The following is a 20,797-nucleotide window of genomic DNA, read 5'->3' as shown; positions in this document are numbered from 1 at the left end:
TCCAGTTGGAAAAATATATAACAAGAATCTGATTGGGAATGTATTAAATTTATACATTGTTTTGGAATGAGATGACAATTTTTTGAGACTGTCTTCTAATCCACGATAGCCTCCCCTTACTTTACGCCCTCAATAAGTTTTATGCTTTCCTTTACATGTATTCTTCCCATTCTTATTAAACTTATCTTTTAAGAATTTCATAGATTTTGTTGCCATTATAAATAAGATATCTTTATATTTTATTTATAACTGATTGTTACTAGTTTGGAGAGAAACTGATGTCTATAGATTTATACTGTACCTAGACAACTTAGCAAATGTCTTACTAATTATGAAAGTTTTAGCAGTCTTTTGTTCTTTTAGGTACACAATTACATCATTTACAAGTAAAGATAAATTCTTCTCCTTACTTTAATATTCATACTTATTTTCTCTTCTTTGCATCAGCCATAACCCCTAAAACAATGTTAACGAATATTAATAATAATGTGCATTCCTGACTTAAAACTGATTTTAATGGAAATAAAGTTTTTAATCCTTTTATAGATGCTTGTTGCTGGCTTTTTAGAAGCAATTAGCTTCAAAATTAATTACTTTAAAAAAATCAATAAAGTATAACATAATTATGCAAAGTGGTCTATAAAAATTAATAAAGTATAACATAATTATACAGCTGTATAATTTACTTTATCATTTCCCTATTCTTCAAGATTTTATGACTTTCCAGTATTTCAATATTATAAGTAACATTTTAATGAACATCCTTATACATAAATGGTTTTATATATTCAAGATTATTTCTTCAAGGCAGACTCCTAGAAGTTGAAACCTTGGTTTAAAGGGTATAAAATTTTAAGGCTTTTTATACAGTTTGCCAAATTATTTCCAAAAGAATTTTTTTTCTCCTCTTTTAAAAGGTCCTTTGCTGTTGGTACAATGATGCTTAGTAATACAGAAAACTTGGGAGAAAAAAATACATATTTAAAAGATGAAAAGAGCATAAAGCCAAAGACAAACAAGACGAAAGGCAAAAATCTTTATGAAGTTTCGGAATAACTAAAATCCAAAGAAAGTAGAGGATTCCAAAAAGAACTAAGGCCACATAATACGATCCTCAGGTTTTATTTAGGGCAAGAAGATGAAGGAAGGGAATACTGACTGAAAGATATTAAAGAGATTAGAAGAGCACCTAGCAACAGTGAGTTGTCTTCTGCTCTGAATATCCTAGGGCTAAGAAAACTGGCAAATAAAACACTAGGTTGAATACTTAAATGGACCAACGTCAAACTGGAAGAGGTTTCTACTGGAATTCCCCAGAGCGCCCTCTGATCTAGCCCTATCCTAGGTAATAGTACCATCACTGACTCAGATTAAACTGTAAGAAAACATGATTATCAATTATGCATTCGATATGAAGTAGAAAGGACAGTAAACACATTGTAAAATTTTATCAAGTAAAATTTAACAATGATTAACGTTAATGCCAAAAAATCAAGTACAAGATGGGAAAGCAGCAGTTTGCACTAAGACATAGGATTTTCACTGACATCAAGCTCAGTAAGTTAACTGTATAATGATCGGCTTTGTCTATACTAACAGAAGCAGGAAACTGAGAATGAGGGTGTGAACACTCCCATGCTATTCTGAATTGGTTCGGACTATACTTAGAATACTTTGTTCTGTTTTGAACACCATACTTTAATAATAGGACTAAGGAAGAAATGAAATATATTCACAGAAGATCAGTGAAGATAAGAGGAACTTAAAAAACTATTTCATTAAAAAAATAAAACTAAAGATGTTTTATATTGGTGATAAGATGTAGGCAACATAATAACAGCTACTATAAAGAATCTGAAGGTCCATCATGTGTAATAAGAATTAGACTTCTATACAGCTCCACAGAGTAGAAACAGCATCAGTAAAGCAGATATTACAGGGCATATATTTTGAACATATTTTTTAAACAACTACCCTAAAGATTTAATTTCCAAAATGGTCATTTTGGCAATAGCATTTAAGAAAGAAGATATAATTTTTTTGAAAAACCAACAAACAAAAACTTCATAGTACTCAGAGTCGCCCAGAGGTAGGATGGAACGCCTCAAGAGGAAATAAGTTCCCTCTCACTAAAGGTGCTCAGGTTTGTTATATGACCAGCTGATGGGAGAGTTACAGAGGAGAGTCAAGCATCAGAGACATCTGTATTGGGTCACCTTTCTAGTTCCTTCCAATCCTTGGATACTTTGCTTACAACTTGTTTTTATATCTAATAAAAATAAGGGTGTATTATCTCCCTAAGTAAAGGAATAAGAAGAAAACTACCTTGGCTTTTTGTAATTTATGCAAGTCTTAAAATTTTTTATTCTCTGCTGTCAAAACTAGAAAGAATTCCTTGCTCTACATATAAATTTATATATAAATAAAGAATGTCTGTATGTGTATAACTGAGTCACTTTGCTGTACAGCAGAGATTGGCAAAACATTGTAAATCAACTGTACTTTGATTAAAAAAAAATAAATTATTTATATATAAATAAATTATGTGACTGCCAGGAAGGCATACAAACAATAGCAGCATTTCTTTTTCATTTTCTCCACAGCAAGAATGCTTAATTTGACTACTCAATAAGACAACTGAGAAAAGCAAAAAGAAGGTAAGTCAAATAGACTAAAAACAACAGTATTATAACAAAACACCAGAAGAAATTTTACTTTTAATAGTGTGACAGCCAAAAAATGATTCAAGCAACACAGAAACTATTTCAAGGGTGAATATACAAAGATCTAACCAGTAGGCTGCGATGGAATGAAATTCATTGCCTATGTTAAACCTATTTTGTTTATATCAATTAGGTTGATGGGGATTTTCCCATCGAAAGATGTAAAACAGCACTTGGTTCATTTCTGCTTCTCCTACAACTAAAGCAAGAGTCCCAAAATGTGATGTTCCTAGAAGTCCCATGAGGGAAATGCATCCCAAAATTCAACTAAATATTACAAACACAGACTCTAGGGCACCACTAAGGACCCTACTTGTCAACACAGGGCAGAGAAGGAATGCAAAATAGAGCAAGAAATAAAAAGGTAACTACTTTGTTCCCATGACATAATTTACTCACGTCTGATCCGCCATTCACTCAGATTGCTGACATTTTTATCCACTTTAAAATAATATTTACTTTCAAAAACCATATCGACTTCTCTAAAATATAAAAGCACTGCCTTGGGGATACATACCTAGAAGTTGTTTCTGGACCACTTCCAGTACCAGTCTGATCTTGGCAAAAACTTCAGATGGCGATGGATGCTCCAAGTCAGTCATCACAGATTCAAAACGAATGATAATGATGTTAGGTTGGCTTTCTATCGCAGCAAAAAGGGATGGGCAAGATGCCAGAGGCCTAAGGATATACTTCAGCAGCATCTGACCTGAAAGTTTTATGAACACTCATAAAAAATAAATCACTAGAAGACACTTCAAAAAAAAAAGATCTTTGAGCCTGACAACAAAAATACATATACCATGACATTACACAACACCCATTATGCACTGCAGGTTTTCCCACTGAAGTTTCCCAGATTGTCTACAGATTTTTATTTAAATTATTCAAAAAATCAAATAAAATAAATACCAGCAGCTACTTTAAAAAAATAAAAGAGGGCTTCCCTGGTGGCGCAGTGGTTGAGAGTCTGCCTGCCAGTGCAGGGGACACGGGTTCAAGCCCTGGTCTGGGAGGATCCCACATGCCGCGGAGCGGCTGGGCCCGTGGGCCATAATTACTGAGCCAGCGCGTCTGGAGCCTGTGCTCCGCAGGAAGAGGGGCTGCGATGGTGAGGGGCCCGCGCACCGCGATGAAGAGTGGCCCCCGCTTGCCACAACTGGAGAAGGCCCTCACGCGGAAACAAGGACCCAACACAGCCATAAATTAAAAAAAATAAAAAAATAAAAGAAGAAAAGAAAAAAGGAAAGGATCTAAGCCTTTAATGAAAAGTGTAATATTTATACAATTCCACTTGATAAATCATGAGGCCAAACCCTATGATCCATCATCAATATTATTCAGAGGATACTGATAATTTTTCTGTCATTCCTTTAACAATGGACCTTCTGAAATTTCATGTAAATGAAACAAAGTATTATGCCTTACCAAATGACTTAAGCTTGGTATGTAGCTCCCCAAGAAGAGAAAATGCCAAGAGGACAGAACTGATGGATGGACTGGGGGTCTTCTCTTCTTTCTGAGATTGTTCAGTGCATAAATGAAGTTCTGTTTGTAGGCAAGATTCCAAGTTGCTGATATCTAAGAAAAAGGGAAAAAATATCAGCTGTCTCAGCAATACAAGATGTTCCCATTTCTATTCCTGAGAGCCCACTGTCTAGTAAGAGTCCTAAATATGTGGTTTTACTACAATACACTTCTAATGCAATCAAATATTAATTACTACATACGTGTCCTTGGCATCACTTTAAAACAGGAAATTACTTCCTTTGGTATGTTCAAAGAATCAAACTGAGTGCCAAAGTAAGACGATGTGCATACAATAACTGCTTACTAAATATGTGTTGAGAATGGATAAACAACAAGGTCCTACTGTATAGCATAGGGAACTATATTCAATATCCTGTGATAAACCATAATGGAGCAGAATATAAAAAAGTATGTATTTATATTTATAACTGAATCACTTTGCTGTATAGCAGAAATTAACACAACATTGTAAATCAACTATACTTCAATTAAAAAAAAGAATGTGTTGAATGACAGAATGAAGGCAAAGAATAAAAAGTGAGATCCTAGTTTCAATTAAGGCCTCCTATTCTGTGTTCCCTCTTATGAAGAGAACAGCCTGCCAAACAAGTTTAACAGGGTGTGTTACAACAAAGAATTAACACACCTGCCACCTTCTCTTAATTTTACAGTCTGCTTGGAAATAGAATCTAAAATTTTCTAGATGACTTCCTTGAAAATACCTAATACATACAGGGTGGGGTGTGTGTGTGTGTGTGTGTGCTCGTGCGTGTGTGTACACACAAACATATACAATGTATTTGAAGGCCATAGTGGATATGGGAAAGGGAGCAAGGGGAGACTGTGAGGTTTCCCCTGAAACAGACTAAATTTCAAGATTAAATGCTGGAAAATATACCAGGTTTAATGGCATGTCCTTCCCATACACCTTCAGAGGTTTTACTTTGTGTAAACAAGATATCAAAGAGGGCTCACACCCAGAGGTGGGCAGAGGGGCTGAGAGCCCAGCTGTATAAATAAAAGCCAGGGCCAGAGTTATCCTATTTCTTCATCTTGCAAAGCATCCCCCATCTCATGATTTTGTCACCATTTTTCTCCAAGGACTGAAAAAAACTGGGCCAAACTCCTACCCCTTTCCTTAGCAAGAGAGAGAGAATGGTTGAACAGCTTCTTTAAGCTTTCTAGAAAAGATAAACTGTTGGGATTAGAGCTTTGGGAATGGGCACATCCTACCATGCAGTGGAAACTGTGTGGCCTTAAAGTGCTACCACCTCCTCTACCACAGCCTCACCACCTGGACCCCTCCCAATCATCATCTGTCTTCTCTGCTCCTTCCCAGTGAGAGGGACAGAAAGAGAAATGTACGGGAAGCAACAAGCATTTTGGTCCTAACAAGCATTCTGCTTAACATGAGAACTCAATACAGAATTGGGAGATTAATAAATGAAACCTTCCTCTCTGCCAACATAAAATATTTGGAATATATTCAGAGGCCAAACTGGTTCAGGCAGATTAAGCAAAGCAGTCCACCTGAGGTCAGCAGCACCTTTTGATGGTGGGAACTTCCATCCAATCAGCTTCTGCCACTCTTCTCCAAGGTGATAAAGTATGTTCTGTTTCTGTACTGTAAGCTCCATGCTGAGAGATTTCAGTATTTTTAAATCAAAGCATTTTCTGGATTTTAATAACTTCAAGCATATCTGTGCCTGGTAGTGAAATGGAATCATTGTTAACATTTCATCTGGACTCTAGGCAATTAGAATATATTTGTATAACGATAAGGAATACATGCAACACAAAATTTACTTAAAACAAGAATAGTACTGGACTTCTCTGGTGGCACAGGGGTTAAGAATCTGCCTGCCGATGCAGGGTACATGGGTTCGAGCCCTGGTCCGGGAAGATGCCACACGCCGTGGAGCAACTAAGCCCGTGCGCTACAACTACTGAGCCTGTGCTCTAGAGCCCGCGTGCCACAACTACTGAAACCCGCGCACCTAGAGCCCGTGCTCCACAGCGAGAGAAGCCACTGCAATGAAAAGTAGCCCCCGCTCGCCGCAGCTAGAGAAAGCCCGCGCACAGCAACAAAGACCCAATACAGCCAATAAATAAATTAATTAATTTTTTTGAAAAAGAATAGTACTAATTGCTCATGCTTTAGAGAAAGTGTTTAATACCTCTTCTAGACGCTGAGCAGCAGTAACATACTTCTTCTCTGCCAATGCACGATTATATTCCTCAATAGCAGTAGAAAACTGAAAAGATAAGCATAGTTATTAGGTATTTTATTTTATACATCCTACTATTTCAAGTCTGTCTGCTTGTTTATTTTTAAACTATGAAAAAATACCACATAGTCAGGGGATACCCATTGAATGATAAGACAATTGGAGAAAAAAATAACTTTCTCACCACCAAAACACTAAAGTTTGATTTGAGGACACTGACCTCGTGTAGCTGTCTAAGTAAACTTAGGACTATTGAGTCTCTTTCCAACTGTTGCTTCAAGTCTGTAAATTCAGCAGTTGATACGTGAAGATCCCGGCGGACCTAAGTCACACACCAAAGACAAGTACTTTTAAGCTATACTACACTTAGGAAATGAAACATTTACTGTAATCAATAAGCTTTATTAGGTGAATATAATTCATGATGAAATTTCAATGCTGGTTAAGACTGGAACAAAAATCACAGAATGTAGTAGGAAGAGACTTTAAGTGGTCCACTTAGCCCAAACCCTTATCCTATGCAGGAATACCCGTTCCCATCAACATAATATCCTCGTGCCACCATGTATGCTTAGTTTAAGCAGTTATCTTTCATCAAAGAACTCATCCACCTGGATTACTGGTATCCCCACTGCCAAGTGATAATTCAGTTGAATAGTTCTAACTAATAGAAAGATTTCTCTACGTTGAGTGAGAATCCGCCTCCCATTCTGTCCCACCTTTTCAGGGACTTTGCACTATCAATTATTTCCTCTCTTCTCTGTCTTTCACTTCTCCCTAAGTCATTCTCCATTCCAATTATATGAATACCTATTAGAGCATGGCTCCTCCCATCAGATTTAAATATGATTTAAAATTTCCCCCAACTCTACGAAAAAATATCCTCCACCTCAGCAACCACCCTATTTCTCGGTAGCTGCCTGATTTCTCTCCTCCCTCTCACAAACAAGCTTCTTCCAAGAGTGATCCATACTCACTGTCTTTACTTTCTCACCTCTCATTCACTCTGTAACTCACGTGATCTGGTTTCTACCCCCCGCCATGCCACCAAAGCTGTTCCAAAGCAGTTGGTGCCAAAATACCAATCAAATCCTTGTTGCTAAATCCAAAGCATATGTCACCAGTATTACCATGCATCAGTACACTGTTACTTTCCTTCCCTTAGTTCTATGACACCAATATCTACTCATTTTCCTCCTGGTTCTTTGGCCATTCCCTTTCGTCTTCTTTTGGGAGCGAAATTTCCCCTCTGATCACTTCACACACGCTGATATTCCTTTCTCCCTGGCCCTCTCATTACTCTGAACCAATGGTTCTCAAAAAGTAAACGGTTTTTTTTTACCCCACCCCGATCCAGGGACATTTGGCAATGTCTAGAGATGTCTGGCGTGCCACGATCGAGGGCGCTCTACTGGCACCTAGTGAGTAGAGGCCAGGGTTACTACTGAACACCTTCCAGTGTACCGGATAGGCCCCCACAGCAAAGAATGTCCGGCCCCAAATACCAGCTGTGCCTGTACTGAAAAGCCCTGCTCTCCACGCTCTCTCTGGGCAATCTCATCCATTCCCATAGCTTCAACTTCTAAGTGCAGCTACCTCATGTCCACACCATTTTCCTAACATCCAAATATGTAAATGGGTAGTGTGACATGCAAACTGTCCTCTAAAATCCATTCTCCCACTCTCCCACAGTAACAGCACAAGGCTATGCAGCTAGACTATAGGTACTAGTGCCCTGCACAGTCAGGTGTGACCACGTGTCTAAGATCCCACCAATGGAATATAAGCAGAAGTGATGTGTACCATTTCCAAGTCTTAAGAAAAAACAGATGTCTCCTCTATTCCCTCTATTTGACCTTAACCTGCAGCTATAACTGGACATGGGGAGAGACCAACTTCAACCATGCAAACAACAAAATCCTAGAGCAGTGTTTCTCAAACTGCAACATGCATACATACATATCGCTTGGTGAATCTTATTAAAGTGCAGATTCTGATTCAGTAGGTCTGGGATGGGCCCTGAGATCCTCCACGTCTAACAAGCCACCAGGTGTTGCCAATTCCGCTGCCCTACAGACCGTTGGAAGACAATTCTTTAGGAGTCTCTCATATTTCTGCACTATCTTGCAAGTGAAGCAACTGACTGTCTTTTGCTCTGGACTATCTTTTCAAAAATGTTTGTGTAGTAAACAGCTTGAAAAACAGAGATGGCGTTTTCCTCCATAGCAAAAAGCCGGCATGCTCACTACCCGTTAGAAAAGGTTCAGGTTCCCTAAGCACAGAAGTTCTCTTCTATCCATACAGCGCACTGCACACTGCCCTGTAGAAACTGGGGCTTGCAGCACTGTGCAAAAACGTTCATCCTCTGGCTACCGCTGTGAGTAATAAACTGTCCTTCACAGTTCTTGACACAGACTACACTACAGTAGCCAGGCCCTGGGTTGTAGAATCAGCCTGCTAGCCTAGACACTACGATTGAAAAATATGTATCTTGTTTGAACCATTGCATTTCAGTTTCCCGCCCGGCCCCATCTTTCTTTACAACAGTCTAGCCTCCATCTTCATACAATCCAACTGTGCAGCTCCACTTGTATACCCCACAGGCACCCCATATTTAAACTCAACAAAAACCTACTCTCCCTCTAGATTCTGTTTCAGTGAATGACACATCAATGACCTAGTTCCCCAGTTATCTTTGACTCCGCAGTCTTTCACCCCCCATATCAACAAATCCCAGAGATCCTATATCTTTTCAAAGTCCCTAGGATTCATCCACTTTTCTCCACCCCCACTGCCACTGACGATGGAGCAGGTTGCATCCTGTCTTGCCTGATTACTTTAACTGCCTCCTAATGCTTTAAGTGCCTTCTCATTTCCCAGTCTCTTTTCCCTCAAGTCCTTTCTTCAAGCTGCAAGCAGAATGGGATTCCTAAAACTCAAATCTGACATCACTCCCCTGCTTAAATTCCTCCATGGCTTCTACAGGGCAAGCAAGATAACGTCCTCACTACTTAAACTGATACACACAGTCCTTGCTTACCTTTCTTAATCTCATCTCATGTCTCCTCCCACCACACTTTCTAAACATCTGTCATATGGAATACTTGCAGCTCTCCAAAAGTGACACCTCTCCACTACCTCCATGCCTCTACCATGCTGTCCCCTATGCCTGCCTAAACATTCCTCCTGCGTCTTTTGCTTAATTACCTGCCACTTCAGATTTTGGTTTGGACACTACTTCCTACAGAAAGCCATCCTTAGCTACATACATCTGCTCTCTTTAACTGGATTATTCCAATTTTAGTGTCTATCACACTATTTTATTCATCTATAACAGGCATGAGATTCACATTTTGAAATAAAACACTGTCTAGTTCACCAACTACCACAGTATCTGGCACCTTGTAGATGCTCAATATACCAAATGACTCAATAAACCCCTTTATAATGTCCACCTATTGAATCTAATTCCCCTTCTTTAGCCATAAATTTGAATCTTTCTCCTATATGAAAATACTGGGCTGCAAATATTGAAAGTGTTTTTCATTGAAGCTAAACACTCTGAGTTTCGTCACTGTTCTTCAGATGGTACAGTGTTCAGGCCTGGACCCTCTCATTGAGACCAGTCACCTTTCAAAATGTAACAACCAGAACTGAATAAATTTCACCAGCCATAATCTAGCCAGCAAAACGTACAAAGAGCCCATTACTCTCTTGTTCCAGATACTTCATTTCTAACAGCACAGTCTAAGATTGCACTGTTGACTCATTTGTCTGACAAATACACTTTGAAAATATTATTTGAACTGTGCCAGAGTTGTAGAGTAATGGATTTATTTTTATTAAAACCTCTAACCAGAATGACTGGTAAACTCACCGTTAAATAGATTTTCTAGGTTGCTAGTGGTTTCCCCACTTGTGATTCAAGTTTTTATAGAGAATTTTTAAAAATACATCTGTTCACTTTCCTTCTTTGGTAACTATCACATAGAGAAGAGACTTGGTGTCTTTCCTTTAGGACCTTGAGAATACCTCAACATCCTGACTTTGGATATCAATGCATCCTGACTGATAATTTAGAAATAGAGGTACAAGACACCTACTTTATTTAAACCTCTAATATCAGCTTGATTTTTTTCAACTCCTTTTTTTTCCTAAAAGGAAATTGCACGGGAAAAATCCTGCTGAGATAATATATGTGAAAAATATTTTTTAAATTATAAAATGGATATTCCTGTTTCCAGATGGGCTTACTTCTTTGCGATGACAGCGCTCTGGCAAACGTGATGAACATTCTTAAAACCTGTCAGACTTTCCATAAGAAGTATAGCAAGCGCTAGCCCCACAAAGTGACACAGTACAAGACGGGCAGGGATTCTCTGCATGTCCAGGGAAAGTGGCTTTATGACAGGAAGTAGAGTGGTTGTGATTGGCGATCTGAGCCAATTTTCCAGAAGAAGGCCGAAAGAAAAGATTGTGCTGAAGCTTTAATATGCTGAGGCCAGCTGCAGATATAAGAGAATGCTGGCCATTAAGAGAGATAAGCATTTTAAAGTAGGAGATGATAAGAGAAAAGGCCAAATTATTCACTTCTATGCTTCATCTGTTTTTGTTTTATTATGAAGACAATCAAATCCTGAGATTATTTTTTAATTTATAAAGTGCTATTAAAATGCAAGACATTATTATTATAGCTTAAAATGTTTTTTTTTTTTTACCATAAAAAAGAAACTGTTTAAAGTATACTTTTGGAAAAGATTTGTATTTTAAAACTGGACGTTACCCTAAAATCATCTAATTCAACTTCCATTCGCCAATAAGGAAAGTGAGGTCTTTAAAAGTTGTATAAAACTGAATTGTCTTAGGAATCAGGAAGTTGAACTGCCTCCCTACAAACCTACCCTATATAACAAACAATTCTTACCTCACTCTCTATCCTGGACTTCAGCAGGTCAATGTCATCAGATAGTTTATCCACTTGGGTAACCAGGTCCTGTGCACTTTGCATGCTAGGCAGGAATTCACTGTACTTCTTGCTGATCATACTGCATACCTCGCCCTATTATATAAGATGGAAAAATTACAATGAGATGAGTAGGGAACTCTGTTCAAATACATAGCTCATCTTCTATTAGGGTATCTTCCAAGTTAGGGCCTTCTTGCCAGTTACCCACACCCATTCACTTTCCCTCCAAGCCAACGGGTTTCCTCAAAAAACACATTTCTCCCACCGTTAAGAGTCCCATAACACTACTAGGGTGCAAGAAGACAATGATCACCAAAACCCAACAGTGCCCAAGAGTTGTACAAACACTGAAAAAGAGAAACGAAGAGACAAAAATTCTCATTTGGAACCGTATCAGCTCAGACTATAGCCACTAATTTTAATCACACCTAATAGAAAAAAAAGTAAATGGATAAATTAAACCCATAATCTGTATACCTCAATGGATTTATGAATTTCTATTCTCTTGCTTATAAAATTGTAAGGCCGAACCTTAAAACCCTAAATTTTTTTTTTAAGATTTCTTTTTTTGATATGGACCATTTTTAAAGTCTTTATTGAATGTGTTACAATACTGCTTCTGTTTTATATTTTGGTTTTTTGGCCGCAAGGCATGTGGGATCTTGGCTCCCCAACCAGGGATCAAACCCGCACCCTCTGCATTGGAAGGTGAAGTCTTAACCACTGGACCGCCAGGGAAGTCCCTTAAAATCCTAAACTGATTTGAGTTCCATTATCTCCTTTAATGCAAACTAATTTAATAAACAAATTATTGAATACTTTGCACTGAATTAGTCAATGCTTTGAAAGACACAGGAATAAATTATGCTTGCACACAAATATATTCCTTTTAGGTAGGAAAGACAGTATGCACTTAAGTAATCAGAATACAGAATAGAGAAACATAATATAGCAACAGAGTTAATGTCTTCCAGGAAACAGAGCACCTCTGCCTGAGGGAAAATGGGGATATTTTTCATGCGGGGAACTATATTTGAGATGGAACTTGAAAAATGAGTAGAAATACTAATAGGTTAAAGATGAAGAAATGGCAACATAAGTAAAATCTGGGAACTAGGAAAAAAGTGGGCCTGTTTGGAGTATAAAAAGTAATTCTCAACTGTCTGAAGATTCAAGTCAGGGAAAGTAAACTAGTGAAAGGAAAGTTAGGTCCAGAACAGGGAGGAGCCTTGAGTGCCACGTTAAAGTAGCTTAATAGCCTGCCCTCTTTCCATCACATAAAAAGTGATGAAAAACCCTAAAGCCATATTAAAGAAGAGATGCCAGTGACATGAATACTTAACATTTAGGAAATCATTTTGGTAAAATAAAATCATTTTTGTGCCTTTATGGTGCAGTGCTAAAATGGCTCCCTTAAATCCAGACCAACACGGGTACACATCTTTTTATTTGTATTTTATTTTATTTTTTTAACATCTTTATTGGAGTATAATTGCTTTACAATGGTGTGCTAGTTTCTGCTGTATAACAAAGTGAATCAGCTATACATATACATATATCCCCATATCCCCTCCCTCTTGCGTCTCCCTCCCACCCTCCCTATCCCACCCCTCTAGGTGGTCACAAAGCACCGAGCTGATCTCCCTGTGCTATGCGGCTGCTTCCCACTAGCTATCTGTTTTACATTTGGTAGTGTATATATGTCCATGCCACTCTCTCACTTTGTCCCAGCTTACATTTCCCCCTCCCCGTGTCCTCAAGTCCATTCTCTACGTCTGCGTCTTCATTCCTGTCCTGCCCCTAAGTTTGTGAGACCCAGTTTTTTTTTTTAGATTCCATATATATATGCACATCTTTTTAAATGAAAGCAACAAAGATGTGGGCAAATACAAATGTAGGGTAAAGACAGCAGTACAAAGTGGAACTGCGTGTGGTTTGTGCCTTTTGTTTTTGTATCAATCTCAAGACAGCAGGGTCCAAAGAAGTGCTATTCACGAGTTTTATAACACTCATCGTAGTCTCAAGGGCCTGGAGGTGGAGAAGAGAGTTTAATAAAATATCGATAGGTTTTAATAACAAAAATTTCAGGGAGGGAGGAGAACGGCACAATCCTCCCAAAGCCATTATATTCATCCACAAATCGTACAGAGGAGGAAATCACACACCGATGAGGGCTGGGCGGGATTGCCCTCTTTTCTATCCCGCTCCTATGCTCCCTCCCTAGAAACCTCGGGCTTCCAGTCCCACTTCCCCTGCTCTGCTGGTCTCCTCGGTCTTCGCCCTCGACCCCCGATCCCTCCCCAGCCTAACCCCACTCCCAACGCTGCCCCAGTCACCGCCTCTTCCTCACCACTGTCCCGCCTCCTCTCCTCCGCAGTCGCCAACCCCCGTCTGGGCTTCCCTCTAAGCCCCCTCCTCGGCCCACATACTTCCCAGCCCTCCCACTCCTCATTCCTCCCACTCGGCTCCCACGCCTGACCGCCGGCATCCACTCTGGCTGCCATGGCTCTACTCCTTCCTCCGTCCCTTTATAGCCAGCCGCCAGCTGCCCCGGCTTCACCTTGATCTCCTCCACCCGCTGGGTCAGGCGGCTGATCCGAGTGCACAGATCCTCCTTCTCCAGCCTCCCGGAGTGTGCCAGGACTTCCGTCACGAACGAGGCCATCGCTACCACAAGAACCAACCCGGACAGGGTCACTCTCTTGTAGCCAACGCGGCAGCTCCAGTCCCGCCAGAGGCCTTGGCGCGCGGCCTGCCGGGAAACGGAGTCTCGCGGGGCCCAGATCTCCGCACGAAAAGCGAGGCCCGTACTACAACTCCCAGTAGGCAACGCGGCTATCCTAGCGTAGACTTTTCACGGTGTCCCGCAGTTGGCAAACTGCGCGGAGACGCGTTTTCTCCTTGTTCGTTTTCAAATAGCTTGTCTTTTCCCGCAGGGTTTTCACTAGAAGAAAAATGTTTTTATTTAATAACCAGTCACAACTGAACTTTTCTCAGCTTCAAAATGCTTACCTGTGAAATTTATCTAGCCTGAAGACCCAACGAGCCCATCTTGATCTTTTTTCGTTAAATATTCATTCTCATGGGCCTCAGTGGCCATCAGAGTTTATATGAATGGTGCCCTCTGCAGTTGTGCAAGGAAGTGGAATCACCTCATTATAAATAAAAGTATGCTCATAATTGCACTCCTTTTATATTACATAGTATATATGTATATACATCTATAACATCTATGAAAGATAAGTTTATATTATTTATATTACCTAGGTATAAATAATATTAGTACTGTATGGACTGGAACATGATACTCAGCACTTTCTATCAGAGATTACAAATCAATTTTATCAAAACTTTAAAAAAATTGTTTCATTATTTAAATGTGTTACATACATACTATAAGATATATGTATATATGTATACATATATGCATATAAATGTGTTACATACTAAAAGATTTTCACAATATACTATGTACAGTATTAAAAAAATAAATAGATATAGATACATATATAGAGGTAAAGGTAATGGAAGTACACCAATTTAACTCTCTTAGTGGTGAATTTATGGTATTTATTCTCTTCTTTTCCCTGTTTTTTTCTATTTTTCTACAGTAAACATGTACTGCCTTGATTAAAATGCTTTTTTAAATTTTTTTAAAGGTACAATGTGAAGGTGGACCCCCAAGTAGATGCTGACCCTAAGGTCCTTGTCAATTTTAAGTGCCTGTGGAACAATCTGCTTGTCCTAGTGACGCAGGGGCAGCTTCCTGTGACATGAGCCAAGGGGGTTGAGACGGGAAGCCATAACATCTTGGGAATCGCCTCTCCCTAGAAAACCAACCAAACTTCTGTTTGGTAGACCTGTCAGCCTCTCTTTGAATTCTAGATGCTACTAATAATAAATGCCCAGTGAGAAAGAAGGACCTGCAGATGAAATTCCTGAAAATTTGTATCACATATTTATTGAGCAACTACTGTATGACGGACACTGTGCTAGTCTGGGAATCCAAAATATGTGAGTAAATAATCTCAGGAAAATATGATCATTACTATCTTCGAGGTAGATGAGGGATTGATCCAGATGTGGTAGGGCCTAAATTTTATAGAGTTGCCAGGAGGGGGAGGACTCTTTAAGGAAAAGAATATAAAATAACAAATACAAAATTAAGTGCAGGCCTTGGAAGGGGTCTGTGCAAGTAACAGGCCTGGAAGCTTAATCCACCTCTAAGGAGGTACAAAGGGCAGAGGAAATATTGGGGGAGGAGCACCCAGTCTCTGATTGAATCAGGGAGGTTCCACAGTAATAAGGAATCTGAACTAAGAATGGAAGGAGGTGTCAGGTGGAGGTTCTGGAATCTGCCTCCAGGAAACTAAGCCATGAATACCCACAAACACAACTGCAGAAGCTCTACCTCTCCCTGAACACTGGATAAGCTAAGGACTATCCCTCAAGTTTCCAGGAAGAGACAGGGGAGAGCCAGACTTAGGAAGGAGAAAAAAGGGCATAGGGAATGGAGTGGGATTGCTACACACAGACAGACAATGCATGCAGGCATGAATGAACACTTGAGTAAATAAAAAGAAATTAACAGCTCTTGGATTAGAAGAATTAATATTGTTAAAATGGCCATACTACACAAAGCAATCTACAGATTTAATGAGATCCCTATCCAATTACCCACAAAATTTTTCACAGAACTAGAACAAATAATGCTAAAGTTTATATGGAATCACAAAAGGCCCAGAATTGCCAAAGCAATCCTGAGGAAAAAGAACAAAGCTGGAGGCATAACCCTCCCAGACTTCAGACAATACTACAAAGCTACAGTAATCAAAACAGCATGGTACTGGCACAAAAAGAGACATATGGATCAGTGGAACAGAATAGAGAGCCCAGAAATAAACCCACTCACCTACGGTCAGCTAATCTTTGACAAAGAAGGCAGGAATATACAATGGAGAAAAAAAGTCTCTTCAGCAAGTGGTGTTGGGAAAGCTGGACAGCCACATGTAAATCAATGCAGTTAGAACACTCCCTGATACCATACAAAAAATAAACTCAAAATGGCTTAAAGACTTAAATATAAGACATGATGCCATAAAACTCACAGAAGAGAACATAGGCAAAACATTCTCTGACATAAATCATAGCAATATTTTCTTAGGTCAGTCTCCCAAGGCAGTAGAAATAAAAGCAAAAAGAAACAAATGGGACCTAATCAAACTTACAAGATTTTGCACAGCAAAGTAAACCATAAACAAAATGAAAAGACAACCTACAGACTCAGAGAAAATATTTGCAAACAATGCAACCAACACGGGCTTAATTTCCAAAGTATACAAACAGCTCATACAACTCAATAACAACAAGAACAAAAAAAACAAGCCAATCAAAAAATGGGCAGAAGACCTAAATAGACATTTCTCCAAAGAAGACATACAGATGGCCAAAAAGCACAACAAAAGATGCTTAGCAACACTAATTATTAGAGAAATGCAAATCAAAACTACAATGAGATGTCAACTCACACTGGTCAGAATGACCATCATCAAAAAGTCTAAAAATAACAAATGCTGGAGAGGATATGGAGAAAAGGGAACCCTCCTTTACATTGGTGGGAATGTAAATTGGTGCAGCCACTATGGAGAACAGTATGGACGTTCCTTAAAAACCTAAAACTAGAGTTACCGTATGATCCAGCAATCCCACTCCTAGGCATATATCTGGAGAAAACACTAATACGAAAAGATACATGCACTCCAATGTTCACAGCAGCACTATTTACAATAGCCAAGACATAGAAGCAACCTAAATGCCCATTGACAGATGAATGGATAAAGAAGATGTGGTATATATATATATATATATATATATATATATATACACACAGTGGGATAAAAAGCCATAAAAAGGAATGAAATAATGCCTTTTGCAGCAAAATGGATGGACCTAGAGATTATTATACTGAATGAAGTAAGTCAGACAGAGAAAGACAAATATATGATATCACCTATATGTGGAATCTAAAAAAATGTTACAAATGAGCTTATTTACAAGACAGAAACAAACTCACAGACATAGAAAACAAACTTATGGTTACCAAAGGGGAAAGCCATGGAGGGAAAAATTAGGAGTTTGGGTTTAACAGATACAATCTGTGTATAAAATAGATAAACAACAAGGACCTACTGTATAGCACAGGGAACTATATTCAATATCTTGTAATAAACTGGAAAAGAATTAATATATATATTTATATATAGAAATATAGGTAGATAGATAGGTAGATATAAACCTGAATCACTTTGCTGTACACCAGAAACTAACACAACATTGTAAATCAAGTATACTTCAATAAAAAATAAATTAAAATTTTTAAAAAGAAATTAACAAATGAATGGGTTCTGTTTTCCCTCACTAATCTGACCTCCTTCATATTTCACGCTTATCGTGGTTTGTATCTCTCCTGACTCACAGATTTTCATAAATCACCAAGAAAGGGCTCTGAAGAAAAGCCAAAGAAATAAGGAGCAATGTCTGAAAGGATTCCTCCTGACCAATCATGTCTCACACACATGTGGCATGCCTGGATTCAGTAAGCAAAGTATCAAACACAAATCTGGATGGATATAGTACAAGCAGACACTTTCCAGAGATGCATAATATTTTGCCATTGTTTTGATTAGAACATGTGGTTGATATAAAAGCAGCAGAAGGAGCCTACAATTTAAAAGAGCATCCCATTTGCTTCAAGATAGGATTAAGGGAGGGAGGGGGAGTGGTGGATGCAGGTATGGGTGAAAACAGATTGGTATGAGTGGATAATTTCTGAAGCTGGGTGATAGTACATCAGATTTCTTTATACCATTTGCTCTACTTTCGTATGTGTTTGAAATTTTCTATAATAAAACATGAAAGGAAAAAAGGCATTCCAGAAGTTTCTGCTCACCTCCCTCCACCCCTACAAGACTGATAAGCTAATCAGGTTGCTTAGGTGTTGAGATGTCATTCGGGTAAAGTCAAGATTCTGCTTTTTTCAGACGCTTCCTCGTTGCTGAATATCCCACGCCCCTTTTGCACATCGTAGTGTACCACAGGGCAATCAGTAGGTTAAAATATGTATAGGAGAATACATCGGTCAACATCTATGTCTTCAATATAATAAATCCCAATTTTCTTCCGTATTTTGCCATAAAGAGGAGCCCACGCCTGCATGCTGTGTCACCAGTGGGCAGGTGCAGCTCAGGAGGCATCTCTGTTGCGGCGCTGGAGACAAGAATAGGAAATGTCACAGTCCGAACCGCCTGGCTCAGGACTTGGATCTGTTGCTTGCCAGCTGGGGGACCTTGGCAAGTTACCTAACATGTAACTTCTCACAGCGGTGGTGTGAAAATTAAATAAGGATAAAGAATCTAGCCAAAAGTCTGGTATTTAGCCTCACTCAGTAAATGCAAATTATTGCCTTTCCTGTCGGAACCTGCCTCTTGGCAGCAGCAACCAATACGAATGGAAGCTGGTGTGACTACCATCTATTTATAGCTGCTGTCCCAGCAGCAGCAGGGGACTGGGGAGGAAGGGCTTTCCCTGCTGGTATATTCTGGGTCTGGATAGGTTCCTTGGATTCGGGAATTTTTTTCTTCTGCTTACAAAAGTACTAAACGATAAATTTGTAAAAATGTATAAAATACATAGACAAGCACAAATAAGAAAATAAGAACTATCCATAAGCCTTCCACTAAAATAACCATGGTTAACATTTTGTGGTAGATGATACATACATACACACACATAGATACGGATACATGCGCTTTTTTTAAAGTGAAACTGCATTCTATATACTCTATATACTGTTTGGTCACTGCTTTTCTCACTTAGCAACGTATCAAAAGCATTTTTCATGTCATTAAAATTTCTTCTACATCAATTTAAAACAGCTGCCTAAATTGTACATAATAATATACAATTATTAACACTAGTTCAATGGATATTTTCATAAATCTTGGTATATATTCACAGTAAATTAAGGTAAGTTCTTGGACGTAGGGTGCTGGGTCAAAGTATGCAGATATTTAAAAGTGTAAAACACGAAGTCATGTGACCCTCCAGAAAGATTACATCAATGTATATTCCCAGAGCATCATTCTCGTCTTCTCGGAACTGGGGAGTGATTTCAGTGTATGAATTCACTCATCAAATATGTATTGATGGCTTACTGTCTGGCTTTTTTGCCTCTCATGGGACCCTCCCCCAGGATCCACACCCACATCCAATCTTGGGCACACCGCCTAAACCCAAACTTTGCCAAGTTCCTGGCACCTGCCTCAGCTGCTGCCTAGAAAACTGAAACAGGAACCCCCTCCAAAAGTGAAAGACTTCCACTCAGCTCCCCAAAAGTCCTGCCTGATGATCAGTCACCAAGCCGCCTGTCCTCCTTTTCTTTCTGCCTTTCTTTTGTGGTGGGAGCAACCATGGCCTGGAGTTTCTGCGGGAAAGCCCAGCTTGGGGGACTGCTCTCTGCTTGGCTGGGTCTGTTCATGTGTCCTGCCCCAATGGAAAACTCTCAATCTGGAGCTGAACGAAATGGAGACCTGGATCAGGGGACTTTGGGAGGTCTGCGCAGATCAGGAGGAAGTTGCCACTGTGTGCAAGGCCTCTGAGTCCTTCTCGTCTCTGCCCCTGGAGCTCCAGGCGTCCCGCATCCTCGTGGTAGCCTCCCATGGACTACTGGGGCTTCTGCTCTCTGGCTTTGGGGCCCAATGCTTCCAGTTTCACAGGATCAGATGGGTATTTCAGAGGTGGCTTTGCCTCCTGCGGGGGGGACTTTGGAGGCATCAGCTTCGGTCACTCCCCTCTTTCCAGTCTCCTGGGTGGCCTACGTCACAATCCAAGACTTCTGGGATGACAGCTTCCCTGAGATTGTGTCTCGGTGGGAGTTTGGAGATGCCCTCTATCTGGGCTGGGCTGCTGGTGTTTTCCCGGCCCTTGGTGGGTTACTCCTCATCTTCTCGGACTGCCTGGGAAAAGAAGATGTGCCCTCTGTCCAGATGGCTGTCCCTACAGCAGCCCCACCAGCCTGTGCTCCAGCGGAAGAGTCCGATCGCTCGTTCTACCTAAGGCCAAGACCTAGGATCCTGTTCATCTAGGACAAGCTTTGCCAAGGAATCTATGGAACAGAGGAATGTCAGGAGAATCCTGTCTCTTCCTTATCCTTCATCACTCTATATTTGCTTGCCTCATTTTAGGGGTGGTAGTCACTGTCTCATTTGTTCAAGAATTTGACTATCTTGGTGATATGGTGATCCTAATTTCAGAATGAAAAATCAAGGCACAGTTTCTAAAAACATGTTTAT

At 39.7% G+C, this 20,797-nt stretch overlaps 2 protein-coding genes and 1 pseudogene across 2 annotated transcripts in view; 2 read left to right on the top strand and 1 right to left on the bottom strand.

The window, feature by feature from the left end:
- ZW10 (zw10 kinetochore protein) overlaps positions 1-14,185 on the bottom strand; it is a 32,637-nt gene extending 18,452 nt beyond the window's left edge. Inside the window, exons 1-7 of the mRNA XM_068555761.1 lie at positions 14,008-14,185; positions 11,406-11,540; positions 6,702-6,803; positions 6,431-6,508; positions 5,800-5,959; positions 4,152-4,304; positions 3,241-3,432 (exon numbers count right to left, since the gene is read on the bottom strand). Coding sequence (XP_068411862.1) covers positions 3,241-3,432; positions 4,152-4,304; positions 5,800-5,959; positions 6,431-6,508; positions 6,702-6,803; positions 11,406-11,540; positions 14,008-14,112 — 925 coding nt within the window. The 5' untranslated portion in view covers positions 14,113-14,185. The remainder of the gene's footprint in view (positions 1-3,240; positions 3,433-4,151; positions 4,305-5,799; positions 5,960-6,430; positions 6,509-6,701; positions 6,804-11,405; positions 11,541-14,007) is intronic.
- Positions 10,768-11,104, top strand: LOC137771309 (large ribosomal subunit protein eL42-like; annotated as a pseudogene).
- A 5,730-nt stretch (positions 14,186-19,915) lies between the features above and the next one.
- CLDN25 (claudin 25) lies at positions 19,916-20,590 on the top strand. The gene is given in 3 exon segments (XM_068554425.1): positions 19,916-19,956; positions 19,958-20,258; positions 20,261-20,590. Coding segments are annotated over 3 exon segments (672 nt in total).
- The last annotated feature ends 207 nt before the right edge of the window (positions 20,591-20,797 follow it).

Source organism: Eschrichtius robustus, chromosome 11 (genome assembly GCF_028021215.1).
Source record: "Eschrichtius robustus isolate mEscRob2 chromosome 11, mEscRob2.pri, whole genome shotgun sequence".
NCBI lineage: Eukaryota > Metazoa > Chordata > Mammalia > Artiodactyla > Eschrichtiidae > Eschrichtius > Eschrichtius robustus.
The sequence above is the reverse complement of the archived record's forward strand: the minus strand, read 5'-3'. Positions and strand labels throughout refer to the sequence as shown.